The sequence below is a fragment of the Trichechus manatus genome, unplaced genomic scaffold (assembly GCF_000243295.1).
Source record: "Trichechus manatus latirostris isolate Lorelei unplaced genomic scaffold, TriManLat1.0 scaffold00015, whole genome shotgun sequence".
Lineage (NCBI taxonomy): Eukaryota > Metazoa > Chordata > Mammalia > Sirenia > Trichechidae > Trichechus > Trichechus manatus.
This window is the reverse complement of record NW_004443951.1, coordinates 14004104-14020998: the sequence shown is the minus strand read 5'-3', so window position 1 is coordinate 14020998 and position 16895 is coordinate 14004104. Positions and strand designations below refer to the sequence as shown.

Below are 16895 nucleotides of genomic sequence, written 5' to 3'. Positions count from 1 at the left end.
TCCTCCCCCCACTGCCCAGATGACCCCCAGAGTATGGCCTGTCCTCCCACTACTGCCCAGACGACCCCCAGCACTGGTGCCCTCACCTGCAGTGCTCTCAGCCAGCAGCTGGAAGGCAGCATTTCTAGGAAGAAATCTTCCAAGAGCCTTCTCTGACACCAAACAAGCCCAACTCCCAACCTTCGCTCCCCTCCACTCTGCCCCAGAGAATTCACCATGCCTTCTCTGGGTACTTTTGTACCAAGTCCACACTTCACTGTGGTACCACTGATTACACTAAGATATAATGATTCCCTTGTTGTCTATTTTCCTATCCAAGAGGTCTATGGACGAGACTGGACTCTGGGAGCAGCAGTACCAAACCAGTGTGTGTGTGTGTTTAGGGGGCAGGTGTAGGGCCCTGCGGGGAGTAGGGACAGAACAGGGGCCTCAGAGGGAGAGCTGGCACCTGTAGTCCCGGAACGTGTAGGCCGGTGGCTCCTTGACGCACACGAGGGCCTCGGCGTTCAGGATGCAGTTGTCCACGTGGACTGGGTGGCTACTGTCCTTCCTCTCAGCCTGTGACTCTGCGGCCAAGGTAACCACGTTAGCACTGGGGCAACTCAGGGAACACCGCAGCCCCCCTACTGGCACGGTAAGGGGTGCTTCCCAAAATGTATCAGGGTCTAAGGCTTAAATGTCCTCCCATTACCCCCATACACTCCAAAAACTCCTATTCATCCTGCAAAACTGCCATCACCTCCTCTCGGAAGCCTTCCAGACTCCCCAGGTAGATTGACTGTAACTTCCTCTGTGCTACTGTCACTTCTCACACTGGATTGCCAGTTACTTGTTTATGTTCGGCTCCCTGACTGGAATGAAAGGGACTGAATCCTGTTCTTCTCCATGTCTCAGCATCTAGCACAGTGCCCGGTGCACAGCCTGTGCTCAGTGATGCTGTGGGTGAGGAGGCCCACCTTCGATCGCAGTGCGGCACACCAGGTGGGAGTAGGAGAAGTAGAGGGGTGTGTCCAGGCGGAAGTAGGACTCCATGACGCGTCGTACCTTCTCGGTCACGTTGTAGTATAGGTGGGCACTCTGAAGGGGAACTTTCCCTTCCTGTCCCAGCTGCCAAGGAGACCAGAGGTCAGCTGCCCCCGACTGCCCCTCTCCAGGCATCAGACCCCACTCCTTGTCCCCCTGTGGAAAGAGCAGTCTCTGCTTCCCACACACAGCACCCTGACCACATCGCCCTTCCCCGCTCCTTCACGTTTCATGAAGGACCGTGCATCCTGCTCAGAATTACAACCCATGGAATCAGCCCAGTCTCCAGATGGCATGCTCATAACTTTGGATATTGGTCTTGTCTTGCTCACACTCTTTATTACACGTGGTAAACTCACTCAACCTAATACACCCTCCTTCCGTGGCAACTGGAATGTCCACAGGCAGACACCTTTACCTCTCCTACCACTGCCCCCAACTTCTCCTCAAAGCCTAAGCTTCCCCTTCCTTCCCCCACTGGGGCAGGCAGACTCCCCTTCTCCACACTCTAGAAGGCAGAGCACTGAGTCTACCTTGAGGGCTTTGAAGACAGTGACGCCATAGAACTTCTCGTTGGGGGTGTGTGGGGAGGTTTGACCCCGGTAGCCATCTCCTGCAGTTGCTGCTGCCTACAAGGACAGGAAACAAGGTGAAGTTAGCCAGAGCAGCTGAGGGCCCAGTAAGAGGTAGACAGTTGCAGCAAGGGGCAGGCAAATGCTCAACACCTAAGAGGCACTTGGTACTGGGGGAAGTTGGACCCTTTGGGCAGAAGGTAACATCACTGGTTTCCCTTACATTGGTCAGTCTCTGCAGCTCCTGACACTCATCATCAGAGATTACACCATCCATCACCACCCGCTGGGAACCATTCAGGAGCTTGGAGTTCATGGTGAGACTGATTCCTTCATAGAGCAGGGAGCCACCTGCAAAGCAATGACAAGATTCAGGCTAAATCGGGAAGCAGCTCAGCCAGAGGCTTTCCATTGGATATTGTCTCCCTGTAAAGAATAGAAATTTCAGTCATTTCCTGTTCACCAGAGAAACCTCTTGCTCAGTCACTTCCAAAGGTAAGTGGTCCAGAGGGAAGGACTTGGAGCTGAAAGACAGGAGATCTAAGTCCTTGTCCTAGCTCTACAGCTGAATGGCTGCTGGCTCTTGGGCCTTCACAAATTACCAAGGAAACACCATACACATTCCTAAAAACTGAGCTTCAGAGTCAGAAAGAACTGGGTTTGACTCCCAATCCTCCATTTATTGGCTGAGTGACCATGGCAAGTTACTCAAGGCTCGTAAGTTTGATACTAGTTTGATGTAAAGAATAAATAAGGCAAGTCAAAAGCTTAGCACAAATTTGGCACACAGTCAGTGTTCAAAAAATTTCACTCCGAGCATATCGCTATCATCACCATTTATTTATTTATTTACAATGGGGATCCCACAATGTGCCCAACCCACCTCCCAGGTAGTTCCGAGAATTAAGAGAAGTAATGGTGTGAAAGCTGTCTGTAAACAAAGGAACGCTGATCAGGCTCTTTTCACAGGCTAATCTTGTTAAATGAACTACTGTTAATTTAAACAACAGTAGAGCAAAGGCCACCATTTCTCTCGTGTGTTTCTCATGGTGTCTCTCTGTGCTGGGGCAACTTCACATCTTTATCGAGGCCTGTGCTAGACATTAAAAGGGACTGACACTTGAACACAGTACCTGTTCTCCAATAATTACACAAATACCCAGCATAAGGCAGACCACAAATGCCCTAAGGAGGTACAAGGTGCCTTGGAAGTTCAAAAGAAAGAGGGAGGGGACCCCAATCAGCTGGGAGATGAACAGAAGTTTGGGAGGATGTATCTGAGCCACCTTAATGGGCAGAGGTGATGGGCCACGCGTTAGGTGGAGAGGTGAGCATGAACCAAGACTTGTGGGCAGAAAGCAGGCCCAGGAACAAGGAGCAGTCCACTTTGGATGAAGGGAGGGAGTAAAGAGGGGAAAAGCAGAACATGTGGTTAAAGGGGTAGGCAGGGGTAGACTGGTCTAGCAACCACGAGTGGGAAGGGGTGGGCAGGCTGCACAAGGAGAGGTAAGTACCGACAGGAGAGAGTGTGGGCCTGAAGCAGGCGTGCGGCAATGAAAAAGGCCAAGGGTTGGGGAGAGAGGTGAAAAACAGAGCAGAGACATAATTGGTAGGCCTTCCCAATGGACTGGAAGGACAGGCAAGGGAGGAGGAGGATCCAAAGAAGACCTGATGGTTTTGAGTCTTGGTAATAAAAAGGAAGATGGAAGTTGGGAGAAAACAGTTTGGGAGTGGGGACAGGATGAGTTTTGAACACATCCTGTAAATATTTCCTGAAGTGAACTAAGCTAGTATTATTATGGACAGAACTCTTATTTCCTAACCAAAGGCCAACTCTCGCTGCTCTTTCCAGGTGGAAGTCCTCCTGGCGAGTTAGGAAGGACACAGAGGCTTCTGAAGGATGGCCCACAGTGAGCTTTTCACTACTAGGGGTGCTGCCTAGCTAATGCAGACACCCCCAAATGCGCTCTCACCTTCCCGAACCAGCATGCGCACATCCACCGACTCCTTAGTCTTCTCTTCCACAAGTGTCTCAATTTCCTTCATAAGGTTTCCGATCTCCTGGGAGATGCGTACAGCTGTTTCCCGTTCTGACCTGTGAGCAAAGCCACTCTGAGGACTGTATTCCAGGGCCATCCTTGGGCTCCCACCCCAGCTTCCCAGACTGGGCCTGCCCACCCCGCCAGGAGTTCACAGCTGCCTGGGCCCAGGAAACCCTCCAGTGCCTCATAAGACTGATCCAATCATGCAGTTTCTTCAAGGTCCTCACTTCTGTTTCTCTTGTAGTCTCTTGGGAATCACCTCCTCTGGAGTCCATGAATCCTAAAAGTAGGTCAGGAAAAAATGAACACCTAGTTCATCTTCCAAGCCTCAGTGCATACACTAGGGTCTACAGGAGAAATCCAACTCATCACCTAGACTCCTTTCAGGAGATAAAGTAGGAGGCTTCTGAACCTAAGACATGTCCAGCTGCCAGGATCCCCTTTTTATTTTTCTGTCTCTCACCCATCAGTTTTATGGGTCCCGTGTTTAGCCCAGCCCTCCAGTAGTTTTCTCCCCAGAGTCACATAGTGTGCCACACTCACCCACCCTTGCCCCCATCTCGATCTTTCCTACCCCCCTGTGGCTCCTGCGTCTTGGCTTACTGGATCAACAAAGGGAATTCCAAAAACATCATAAGCGAAGAAAAGCAGTTCTTTCTCCACCAGGCTTCGCTGTCGGTACTCCTGGGCACTCTGAGGAAACACAGTGGGAAGAATCTCCTAGGACTCGGCCCTGTCCTTTAACCCTTGGGGGTGCCTTTCCCTGGCACTCTCCACTGCTGCTCCCTATGTGACCTGAGGCCTCACCTCAATCACTACTACACCTGGTCCCTGGTTGGGGACAAAAGCCACACTTCTGTGTTCAAGGTTTCCTCTGGCTCTTGCCCAACACACGCAGTACCTGATGGTGTACACCCAGGCTCCCCTTGAAAGGAAAAAGGCCTCCCCACCTGATCACTATCTCAGGCAGATGATCTAATGATTCTTGGGAGATGTGGAAATAGAATTCAAAGAAGGCGAATTCCTTCTTGACTTTTACAGGGGTCCAATACTCAGGGAGGGAGGGAGGTGTTAAACAACTCATGTGGTATTCATTTAATCTTTACAACCACCTTTTGAGGTTGATACTATGGTCCTCATTTTACAAATGAAGAAACTGAGGTGCAGAAGGGATACGCAACTTGTTTAAGGTGACACTATAGGAAGTGGTAGAGCAGGGACCTAGGTTCAAAGCCAGGTCTTCCTAATCCTCAAGCTCAAGCACTATCTGCTATGCCACCTGCCTCCCCTAAGACTCTGGCAGCACCGCGTACCTCTGTGAAAGCAGCTGGGTCTGGCACTCTGGCCCTTCCCACGTATGCTCACTGGCAGGGCTTACCCAGGGCAGGGACACTGAACACTTGCTGGGTCACATCTCTCCCTAGGTGCCATGCCCATCAGGTGCTTGCGCACTGAGCCCTGCTAGTCTCCAAGCAGCAGCAGAAGGAAGAGAAAAAGAAGACACAGTCAATTGAAATAAAAGACAAGGGCAGTTCAAGGAGGAAAATGTTAAAGGAGTCAGTAAGTCCTGTATCATCTACTATATTTACCCAAGAGGAAGATGACAATTTTCTCCTGAGGAATTTAAATTACTGGCTTCCTTCACTAAGTGCTAGATACCAACTTAGGTATGTCATCTCGTTTAACCCTCTCAACAACTCTATGAGGCTTCTAGGAAGCAAATCCCACTTCCATCATTTATGGTGAAGAGTACTGACTACCCCATGGACTGCCAGAAGAACGAACAAGTCTGTCTTGGAAGAAGGACAGCCGGAAAGCTCCTTAGAAGTGAGGATGGCCAGACTTTGTCTCATGTACTTTGGACATGTTATCAGGAAGGACCAGCCCCCAGAGAAGGACATCATGCTTGGTAAAGTAGAGGGTCAGTAAAAGAGAGGAAGACCCTCAAGAAGAAGGATTGTCACTGTGGTTGCAACAATGGGCTCAAACACAGCAACATTTGTGAGGATGGCACAGGACCAGGCAGTAATTCGTTCTGTTGTACGTAGGGTCGCTATGACTCAGAACCAACTCGGCGGCACCTAACAACATCATTTATTCACTCAACAAGTATTTATCGAGGATCAGGTACGGTGCCAGAAACTGGGACAAAGCAGGAAAACAAAGATTCTGGTTGCCACTGACCAGCCACAGCCCACTAGGCAAGTTACTTTGCTCTCTAAGCTGCAATGTCCTCATCTCTAAAATGGGGAGAACAGCAGCCACTTCACAGGCAGGGCGGCTGTGATGAGTAAATGAACGATGGGTAAAACCACCTAGCATAGCACCTGGCTCAAGACAGGTGTTCAACAAATATTAGTTACCTCCTTCCCAGAAGGGAGTTCTGGTTTAAAACGGTAGATTGACCACATACGTTTATTCTTCCTCTCTCCCCCAGACTCGCCAATGTGACCATAAAAAAAGGGGGGTGGGGGGAGGTATTAACCAACCAAGACAAAGACACAGGAAGTGCCATCTGGTTCATATAGATGGTCACCATCTAGCGGCCAAAGAGGACAACTACAAGGTAACTGGTACACCCACGTGGGAGAGGACAGCAAGAGAAGAAAGGACCCTTGATCATTTCTATCGGAGACTCTCAGAACTCCAGAGCTAGGAAGGAAGGGCCTTAGCTCTTTGTCTTCAGAGCACGGTGGTGACCCGACCTCACCAGGCTGTCATGAGAATCAAATGAAATAAAGGCTCTTAAAGAATTCTATAAACTATAAAATGCTAAATACATTTTAGGGATGGTTATTTTGAATGACTTAGTAAACTCCTCAATAAGTATTGGAAGTCTGTTACTGCCACATCATCTACCTGCTTCTCCCAATGAACAGAGGAAAATCAACCGCTTGAGCTGGATTACAGGTAGGGCAGAGGGCCTCTGAGGAAAGCACCCTGCTCCTCCTTCTGTGTTCCCTTGCTAGGTGAGCACTATCCCTGCTGTCTCTCAAGCTGGGAACTTGGTGCTTAGTTGGATATGAAGAGCGGGGAGGAGTGGAAACACCTCTGCATTCTGCTAATTCTTCCCCTAACTGTTCTCCTGCCTCTAGCACCTTCCTGTTCTGAGCCATCCACCATCACGTCTCGTCATGCCACTGCTTAAAGTCCTACAAGGGCTCACCACTGTTGACCCTACAGAAGAGTGTTCAAGGTTTGGCTAGGCACTCAAGACCCATCACAATTTTACCCTCTCAGGCCTCATCGCTTGTCTCTCCCCAGTATCACAGTCCACCTAGCTGGGACAATTGTCCAGGTTGTTTGCACATGTTGTCCTTTGTCTAGAAGGCCCTTTCCTGCCTCAGTTGTCTACCAAAGGCTTTTAAAACCAATCTTAAACATCACTTTCTCTTGAAGTCTCCCTGACTTGCTCCTCAGTTGATGCTTCTCCAGGCTTCTACTGTAGCTTGCACACACCTCTGTTCTATTCACTACAGTGTGCTTTAAATTTTTGTTTATATACCTTTCTTTTCCAGTCCAAGGAACTAGTCTTTTCTGTATCACCAGTGACCTAAGGTGTGTTTTAGGTGGCATTCAAATATATGGCCAAAATAAATAAAGAGTATAAACAGACATAAATGTCGTGGCTATTGGTATTAGTTGCTGTTGACTAGACTCCAACTCACGGTGACCCCACGTACAGCAGAACAAAACGTTGCCTGGCTCTGCACCATCTTTCGAGATCACTGATATGCTTGAGTCCACCATTGTGGCCACTATGTGTTTTGAGTGCCTTCCAATCCAGGACTCATTCTCCAGCACTATATCAGATAATGTTCTATTGTGACCCATAGAGTTTTCATTGGCTAATTTTTGGAAGTAGATCACCAGACCTTTCTTCCTAGTCTCTCAGTCTGGAAGTACCACTGAAACTTGTCCATCATGGATGACCTTGCTGGTATTTGAAATACTGGTGGCATAGCTTCCAGCATCATAGAAACACACAACCCACCACAGTATGACAAACAGACGGGTGGTGGCAGACATAATAGAAAAGTTCAAATCTCCCTTCTTACCCTTGACCTGTAGGCCCACACCTCAGGAATAATTCCTATTAACAGTTTCTTATCAATCTGTCCAGGAAATTTTGAAACACATATGTTTATTTCAAAAAACGTAAACAGGATATAGTAAAATTATAGGTCTAAATCTTACTTCCTTTTTTGTCTTTACCTAAAAATAGCTCATGGAAAGCTTTTCACACTGGTGCATAGTAATGCACCGCATGCAGTATAAGAGCTGTCTGCATGTCACTGAATGAATGCACCATAATTTATTTAACCAATCCCCACTGATGGCAGTTAGCTTGTTTCCAGTTTTTTTTGCCTTTAAAAACAATGTTCCAATGAATATCGTGCATTTACCTTTGCATGTATACCTGTATACCTATGGGATAAATCGCTGGCAATAGAATTACTGGGTTGAACAGTCCAATTTACAGTCTTACCAACAGTGCACGAGTGTGCCTGTTTGCTCAGTCTCTACATTTGCACAATATATTTGTTGAAACACAAATGAATGGCCTCCAAAGTGATTGTAGCAATTTACCATTTTTTTCCCTGGCAAAGTTAAAAACTAGTCCAAAGTTATAGCCATTTCTATACAGAATACAGGTGGGGTTTGGGAGAGATCAGCAGGACACAGGTGAGCAAGGCGCACACAGTGATCAGTCACACCCCCCGTGCCCTCCCCCATTTCTGGGCTGAGGTGGCTAAGGTCAGAGGTGAATAAACTGGCCATCTGCTACTTGGGTACCATCAGCAAGACCCCTGCGATGCTACATGTCCACCAAAACACTTTCTGGACACTGGCACAGTGCCTGTCAGTTTACAGAGTGCATTTATAATCACTGTCTCATTTGACCCTCATACTCACCCTGTACTGAACACACAGCAAGAATTATTATCCCATTTTATAGAAGGGGAAACTGAGACTCAGAGAGGTGATGTGGTGGGCCTAAGATCACACACGGCTAGTATGTGGAGAAACCAGGACTTGAGCCCAGACCAGTGACTTCAAATCCCCCTCACTGTTCTGATCTCAAGAGTAGAGGGTGTAGGGTCTGGACAAGGTATACATATAATATCATGTTATCAAACTTCATCAAGTTAAAAACAGAAAACTTCTCATGTTTTTAATTACAAAAATAATACCCATTTGCTGTAGAAAATTTAGAAAATATAAATGAGCAAAATACAAAAATCTCCCAGAAATAACCACTGTTAGCATTTCAGTGCATTTCATTCTAGTCCTTGTGTTATATAGATTTTCACTTGAGTGACATGGGAATAATGCTGAGAGATGGGGGAGAACAGGCAACGGCAGGAAGAATGGGATGGGGAGGAAAAAGGAGACAGCTGACAGGCGAGTGCGGAATAAAGACTGGCGTGAAGTAAGAAATGATGGCTCCTGGCCAAACGGTATTAGGTGCCAGAGAAGAGAAAGAACATGCCCGCAGAAAACAGACTTCTGGGCCCATAATGCTAACTAAGGCTCTCATCCATTCCACTCACTTCCTATGCCCCCCTGCTCTCTGTGTGACAAGCTGTGCCAGTGCACTCACACCCAGCCCAACACCCTGCCCCACCCTGCACAAGCAGTGCTGACTCCCCTCCCATACCCCACTCTCCTGCCCTCTGGTCTGAGGGCAGCGGGCAGCTACCCTAGCTAATGCGGGCCCCTCACCTCACGGGGGCCAATGGATCTGGCTTGCTCCTCTCCCAGCATAGCTGTGTAGTAGGCCAGATTCTGGCTCATCACCTCATCGTTGGGGAAGAAGAGAAGATAGGTCTTGGCACATTCAATAGCCTGTGTATAATTCCCAACTGCAAAGAGGAAAAATAAAGGCTTAGAAGAAGGGGTCTAATCCTTGTGTACCAGGAACCACTTAGTGTTCAGTCCCAGCAAAGCTTGAAGACAATGACATGACAAGGTGACCCCATCCCATAACACTCCTGCCTGATTTTGGTGGGACAAATTATAGAATATCTATAGCACATATATTTGATTTTAAGCTGTTCGATGACCTCAGGGTTGCCTAATATTGAAAATGAAAAGAATCAGAACCCTTTGTATACCCACATGTTCAATAATTCTGGCATTTCTAAAAATCCTGGCATCCACATTCCCAATCATTGGACCAGCTTCAGAAATATTCCCCGTGTCTCCCTACCTTCTTTTCCCTATGGATTTCAGGAGAGGGGGGATATTACAATAGCAGATGGCCTTTTTGGCAAACTGGATCTCATTCATGTGTGTTAATCACCTCAACTTGACTATGTTGTTGTGGCCATCAAGTCAATTCCGACTCACAGTGACCCTATAGGACAGAGTAGAACTGCCCCATAGGGTTTCCAAGGCTGTCATCTTTAGGAGAGCAGATCACCAAGTCTTTTCTCCTTTGGAGCTAGTGGGTTCGAACCACTGACCTTTCAGTTAGCAGCCGAGCTCCTGATCATTGTGCCACCAGAGCTTCTTTAATCCAACTATAAAGACCTTATACTCTCGAATACACTGTAATGTTGAGCATACAGTAGGAACTCAGTAAAGACCTGCTGATGTGTTGCTTTTTGGGATACAGATAGAGCCCCCAACAGCATTCATGCTATACTAGGAGGAAAGGCTGGGAAATGTCCTCTGAGTGCACACTCTTACCTTTGCTATTACTTTTCATTTAAATGCATTTAATATAAATGCCATGGAAGGAGCAAGAGAGAGAGAGGTCCTAGAGACTCCTTCCCCCAGCTTTTAGCTGCTGGTACCAGCCAGTGGCTTGTAACCAAGTACCCAGGGATCATCTAGCATGGTGTCTCCCACAGCCACAGAAAGAAGCCAGATGTGTTGAAGAAGTACAGTGGCCTTGCTTTAAGCTCCTTAGTCAAAGGCAGAAGGGAAAGAGGAAAGAAGGCCTTACTGTTATAGTAGGCAAACTGCAGATAATTATAATGCGATGGCAGGAAGTCTTCAAAGGGCTTCTCTCGGCTGGGGTGGGTGGCAAGCTCGGTGACACAGTTCTGCTTACAGCTGAGGACCTGGATGTAATGATCTGAAAGGAATCAAACAGGGGGCGTAGCCATATCAACCTTCAGGATTCAAAAGCTGATTAAGAAGAACAAATTTAAGCAGAAGCAATTTTCAGTCAGATGTCCAGATCTGAGAAATGCAGGAGTGAGGCTGAAGATGCTATGTCCGTATGATCATGCCATTGACCTAGCCCTGGCGGCCTGTGGCCGAGGGCTGGGCTGCACACCTGCGATGGCTTGGAAGAGGTCAGCGTTGTACTCGAGGTAGTTGTAGCCGTCGTAGTCATAGGGCCCCTCGCAGAGCACACGGCACTCCTCCTCGGCCACAAAGTACTCTTGCAGCGCTGCCTCTAGGTGGGGCACGGCTTCCTGTGGCTGCTCCTCCGAGTACAGCTGCACTCCCAGTCGAAACTCGTGCTACTGGGAGAAAGGAGTACTCAAACTCAGGCCACAGAGGAACCCTCTCTCCCCTTGCCCTTGGTTCCTAATTTCCTGCTAGTCAGCTTATAGGTGGTAAGAGGCGACCTAGGTGGCTGCTACATAATGAAGGCCTTGTGCAAACAGTCTTTCCACGTTCCTTTTGAAATTTAAAAAACACTTAACTCAGTCTAGGCGAAAGATATATGGGAGTTCGTTATTATAATCTTGTACTTTTCTGCAGGGCTAGAAAATTTCAAAATAAAAAATGAATTAAAGAAAATCTCTCTCTTAAATGCTAGAATGTGGTCTGTGGTGAAGCTAGCAATCGTTCTGGTAATAAGGGGGGATTTAGGCTCCCGCAGCTGATTACAGACTTCAATTTTGCTGTCTGGGGGACAGCTCCCATTCTCAGGGTCAATAACCATTTTCATCTGTCACAGAATCACTAAAAGAAATACTGTGTACATTTGTGTAATGTACTAAATGTACACTTTACATTTAAGTCATTCTGATATTGTTTCTAATACCCCCATTTCTAAACTATTAAAATTTAAGAGAACATAAGATAAGCTCTTTATAAGAAATCCTATATCATCGTAAACAACATCTCTTATGGAATGCAGGTTTTCCCCGTGAACCAAGCAGAATAAGAACACTGAGGAATGCTGCACCACTTACGGAGTCCTGGTGGCGCAGTGGTTAAGAGCTCAGCTGCTCACCAAAAGGTCAGCAGTTTGAATCCACCAGGTGCTCCTTGGAAACTCTATGGGACAGTTCTACTCTGTCCCATAGGGTCACTATGAGTCGGAATTGACTCCATGGCAACAAGTTTGGTTTGGTTTTCAACTGCTTATTGTAGTGAAAACCTACATGACCAAAAAAAATGTGAATAGTTAAATTAATATGATATATGCATAAGATGGACTATCATGCAGCCATTTAAAATCATGTCTTCAGAGAAAATTTGAGGAGATGAGAGAAGGCTCATGACCCAATGCTAAGTCAAAAAAACACGATGCTTAGGGGACACTGGGCTTTGTTAAGGGCAATGGAAAAATCTGGAAACCAATAATGGTGATGGCTGAACAACATGATAAACACAATTAACGTCACTTAATCGTACATGTGAAGAACGTTGAAATGGCAAATGTTTTGTTACATATATTTACCACAATTTAAAAAAATGATGAAAAATATACAAACAAAATAGTATCAAATTAGGCTAAAAATGTAAGATATGGAAGACATAACAAAATAGGCCAAAATATCAACTAGTGGTTTTCTTAAGGTACACTTAATACAAATGATTACTTTCTGTCTTTTACTTATCTGTATTTTTCTAATGTTGTACAATGAACATGTATTACTTTTGTAATCAGAACACAACCCTAAGGACTGTGGGACATAAAGTGATACTCGTGAGGAGTGTGCCTCTTAGCTCAAGTAGATACAAGAGACTAAACGGGCAGCTTCTGTCTGGAGATGAGATGGGAAGGCAGAGAGGGTTAGGAGCTGGTTGAATGGACATGGGGAATCAGGGGTGGAAAGGAGGAGTGTGCTGTCACAGTGTGGGGAGAGCAATTAGAGACACATAACAGTGTATGTATAAACTTTTGTATTGGAAAAAATAAAAAATAAATAAATAAAAGAATATAACCCTAATAAATGTCACTTCGAAAAAAGAGAGAAGGGAATATAATTTTTTTCACCATATGGGGTTTGGCTTCAAGGTCTTTGAAGTCGGCCTCCTTCACCCCAGACATGGTTTGGTAATAGTCCAGGTTCTGACGCATCTCCATGTGCTCCGGGTTGCCCACAAAGAAGGTGTGTGCTGCTGCTACAGCTTTCTCCAACTTGTTTATCTAGGAATGAAGCACAAGAACATAATTCTCACATCTGCGCTCTGAAGGGTTGTTGGGGATTCAGCCAAACAGAAGACTTGGCAGTAGTGTCCAAATGTGCAGGCCACAGTAAACAGGAAATCTCAGCTTTCCTGAGCCTTTCTGAGCGCCGTGGCTCAGCCTGCCACTCAAACATGTGCCCAGCTCCTGCCAGCCCCAGAAAACACACTGACTGGAGGGACTACATACTAGAAACTAGGAACACAGTGCCATGAACAGATTCTCAGCTATTTCCCAAATCAGGCTTGGGGAGTCCCCAAATTATAGGAGGTAATACTTTAGGAGTATAAATGTTCCATTTTAAAACAAAGGTCATATTGTAGGAAGCATGATGGAAGACTGACTGCCCCAATAATATTCAAGTCTCTAACGCAGTGACTAAGCTGAAGAAAGTTTAAAGCTTCAAGGATTTAGGGGCAGGGGAGAAAGAACAGTTAACAGTTAAACTGTGCCTAAGAATTTTCCCAGAAAATCATTTTTTTTTTTTTTGCATAAAACAAAATCAAGTGTTTTTATCACATTTAGGGAAAAGCTGGGTAGCTGAAAAATCCTAAGGTCTTCTACAAAATCCAGACGTGGTATCTTCTGACTTCATATGAAGTTAAAACAAGTGGCTATGTAGAATCTGAGAGAAAAAATGTGCTACAGGTTACAATAATGCCCATAGCAAGACTTCAGTATAGCAAAGTAAGTAACACAAGTTCATACACAGAACTCCAAATAAATCACTGATGATCTAATGCTTAACCACATGCGCTTTGGTATCAGACAAACCAGTGACAAATCTAGGTTTTATAACTCACTTGCTGGGGCTTTAGATAAGTTACCTAATGTTTACTCTTTAAATCCAGTTCCCTTGTCTGTCATATGGAGATAGCACTACCTACTTGATAGGATTGTGGAGAGAGTGAATTGAGATATATATATCTTCTAACACATGGTGCTGGACACCTATTAAGTACTCAATAAATGTTAGCTGGTATTATTAAGGAAACTCTGGTGGTATAGTGGTTAAGAGTTCGGCTGCCAACCAAAAGGCTGGCAGTTCGAATCCCTATAGGGCAGTTCTACTCTGTCCTACGGGGTCTCTATGAGTTGGAATCGACTCATCAGCAACGGGCTTTTTCTGGTTTTAGTATTATTAATAAGAAATTTTTTTTTCTTTTCTTATCATTGGTACTAATAAACGCACACTAAACAAGGAGTCACTCCTGGTTCAGCCCTTAAAATAACTAGGTGACCTAAGGTAAATAATTCCGCATCTCTGTACTTCAGTTTCTTTAGCTATAAAATTAGAATTTCTCCCAAGTCTGTCCCAGCTCTGGCATTCCATCAGGACATGGATCCCTTTTATGGGTGTATTCTCTCTCCCGTATCTTTCAGCATTGCTCTCATCTAATCCCTCCCCCACCCCCCACTTCCCACACACCTCTCTCCCACCCTAGCCCTTTATTCCCTGAGCACTGAGGCACCTAACTTTCTTCTCTCATCTGGACAACTGCAACGGTCTCCTAACTGGTTGCCCTGTCACCACTTTCTCCTTCCAGGACTTTTCCCACATTGCTTCCAGAATTAGCACACTAAAACCCAATTCTGATTGTGGCTCCCTGAGGCCTGCAGAATTCTCCTCCCAATGTGGCCTCACTTACTTTTCTAGTCTCCTCTCCTGCAACTCCCCACATACATCCAATATCCTAACCACAAAAAAGTGACTTATTTCCTGAATACATCATGCTTTGATTCTACTTTTCCCTCTACCTGGAATAGCCATCCTTCTTCTCTCCCTAGCAATATTTAGGGCCACCTTCCACTGTCACCTCTTCTTTCAAACCTCTCTAATTCCTCTGAGACAAAGTGAGATTCTCCCTCCTTTGTGCGCCCACAGTCCTATGTACATGCCACTCTCATAGTCCTTACTACAGTGATTCTAAACAGCAAAGCAAAACAAAAGGTACAAAAGTCAAGCATTTTAATTATCTGTACAAGAACTGGAATATAGTAGGTATTCAATAAATGTCAATGAATTATAGAAGCTCTGTTAATACAGGAACAAAGACATAGCCCCATTATTTTGGTCTCAAGTCTAGTACTCTTCCCAGTAATTAGGAGGAATGGAGGGGGACTCTGTAAGCAGAATGCTTGTGGAAAGGTAGAAATCTGAGCTCCTCAAGATTCTCTAAGTCTCCCTCTAGGTTGAATTGAAGGTCTTTTAAAACATGGATATAATAAACACGCTGCACAGCTCATTCTTTTTTATGTTTAAAATTCTAGCCAGCCCCTTCCTAAGCACTCCTCTTATCTGAATTCTACATTAGAATCCGCCACTTACCAGGTGTGTGATCTGGGGAAAGAAATTTAACTTCTTGGTGCCTCAGTTTCCTCATCATTAAAATTGAGCGAATAATAGCACCTACCTACCAGTGAGTGGTTAAGAGCTCGGCTGCTGTTCAAATCCACCAGCCCCTCCTTGGAAACCCTCTGGGGCAGTTCTACTCTGTCCTACAGGGTCGCTATTAGTCGAAATCGACTTGACGGCAACGGGTTTGGTTTGGTACCAGGATATTGGGAGGATCAGGGCAAATGATTTAATAAACGTAAAGCGCTTAAAACACTGCCTGGAAAATGGCACATCCTCAGTCGCACTGACTATCACTATTATCATCATTATCACATAAGGGAGGAGACCGCAAGCCCATCTGTACACTGGAACTTACTCGGGTATTCCTAAAAACACTCATTTTCTTTGGAAACCTGACGGACTAGCCAAAGGGTCCCCCACAGGGAGGGGCCAGACAGCCCCTGCCGGCGACGTGGCAACTTCACGTCCTGAAATGAGAGCTGCTGGACTCCGGCAGCAGGAAAAGCCTAGTGGAAAAACGAATCGGAAGGAAGATATTGTAGAAAGGTCCTAGCTTCTCAGTCGGACACTTGCAACGAAGTCAGGATGAGAGACCCATACTGCCAAATTAATTCCCTCTAGGAGGCCTCCCGCTGAACAAAAGGCCAAGTTTACTCGGCCCGTGCCTTAACCCCAGGCTGAACATTTGAGGTTAGCATTTGCCTAAGCGAACCCGAGGAGGCAGGTCTCCTCGCTGGGTCGCTACTTTCCCTGGGTCCAGGGAGAAGTCAGAGGATGCTCCCCGGCCAGAAGGCCACCTTCCCTCTCCGCAGACACTTTCCCGGTCCCCTAAGCTCTCCTGGACCACGCCTTTCCCCACAAAGGCCCCGGCCGCCCGGTCCCGGGCAGGGCTGCACCTTGAAGTAGGCGACTTGCAGGTAGTTGTAGGGGCTTCGCTTGCGGAACTCCAACTCCAGCTCCTCGCTGAGCGAGTGGGCGCTCGGCGGCCCCAGGCAGCGGCGCAGACAGGCGGCACGGCGCAGCAGGCCCCCGAAGAAGCGCAGGTCGTGCAGGGCGGCGGCGCCCGAGGCTTGGCCCGAGCTCGGGGGAGCGTTGAGGTCCAGCTCCCATGGGAGGTCGGCGGCACACCGGGTGCGGCAGCGCAGGCGGAGGGCGCGTAGGGCTGCCCGCGAGCGCAACGCCCGCTCCATGCTCAGTACCACCGCGGCCCAGTCCCCGCGCGCATAGGCCGCAGTCCCCTCGGCAAACAGCAGATCAGGCGCCACCATGTCCCATCCTGCCTCGGACTCAACCTCGGCCGGTGAGGCGGCGGCGGCGGCGGTAGCCAGCAGAGTGGTCAGCAACATCAACACCCATGCCGCCATCGCTTCCGCAAACCTAACGGGACCGGTAGCTAGCAGCCACCGAGACCAGAGTCCCACCCCCGGAGGAGCCCCGCCCCCGAGTGAAGGCCCTTCTCCCGAGCCGGGCGACGCATGTCCAATAGGTTCGCACGTCTCTAGCTTTCGACCAGC

At 47.1% G+C, this 16895-nt stretch overlaps 1 protein-coding gene across 1 annotated transcript in view; it reads right to left on the bottom strand.

The window, feature by feature from the left end:
* The window catches only part of P3H1 (prolyl 3-hydroxylase 1), a 19355-nt gene extending 2503 nt beyond the window's left edge, over window positions 1–16852 (bottom strand). The window contains exons 1-12 of the mRNA XM_004371869.2: window positions 16278–16852; window positions 12831–12983; window positions 10929–11118; window positions 10593–10724; window positions 9365–9504; window positions 4241–4330; window positions 3865–3917; window positions 3569–3690; window positions 1819–1946; window positions 1557–1652; window positions 957–1107; window positions 449–566 (exon numbers count right to left, since the gene is read on the bottom strand). Coding sequence (XP_004371926.1) covers window positions 449–566; window positions 957–1107; window positions 1557–1652; window positions 1819–1946; window positions 3569–3690; window positions 3865–3917; window positions 4241–4330; window positions 9365–9504; window positions 10593–10724; window positions 10929–11118; window positions 12831–12983; window positions 16278–16745 — 1841 coding nt within the window. The 5' untranslated portion in view covers window positions 16746–16852. The remainder of the gene's footprint in view (window positions 1–448; window positions 567–956; window positions 1108–1556; window positions 1653–1818; window positions 1947–3568; window positions 3691–3864; window positions 3918–4240; window positions 4331–9364; window positions 9505–10592; window positions 10725–10928; window positions 11119–12830; window positions 12984–16277) is intronic.
* Window positions 16853–16895: the final 43 nt, after the last annotated feature.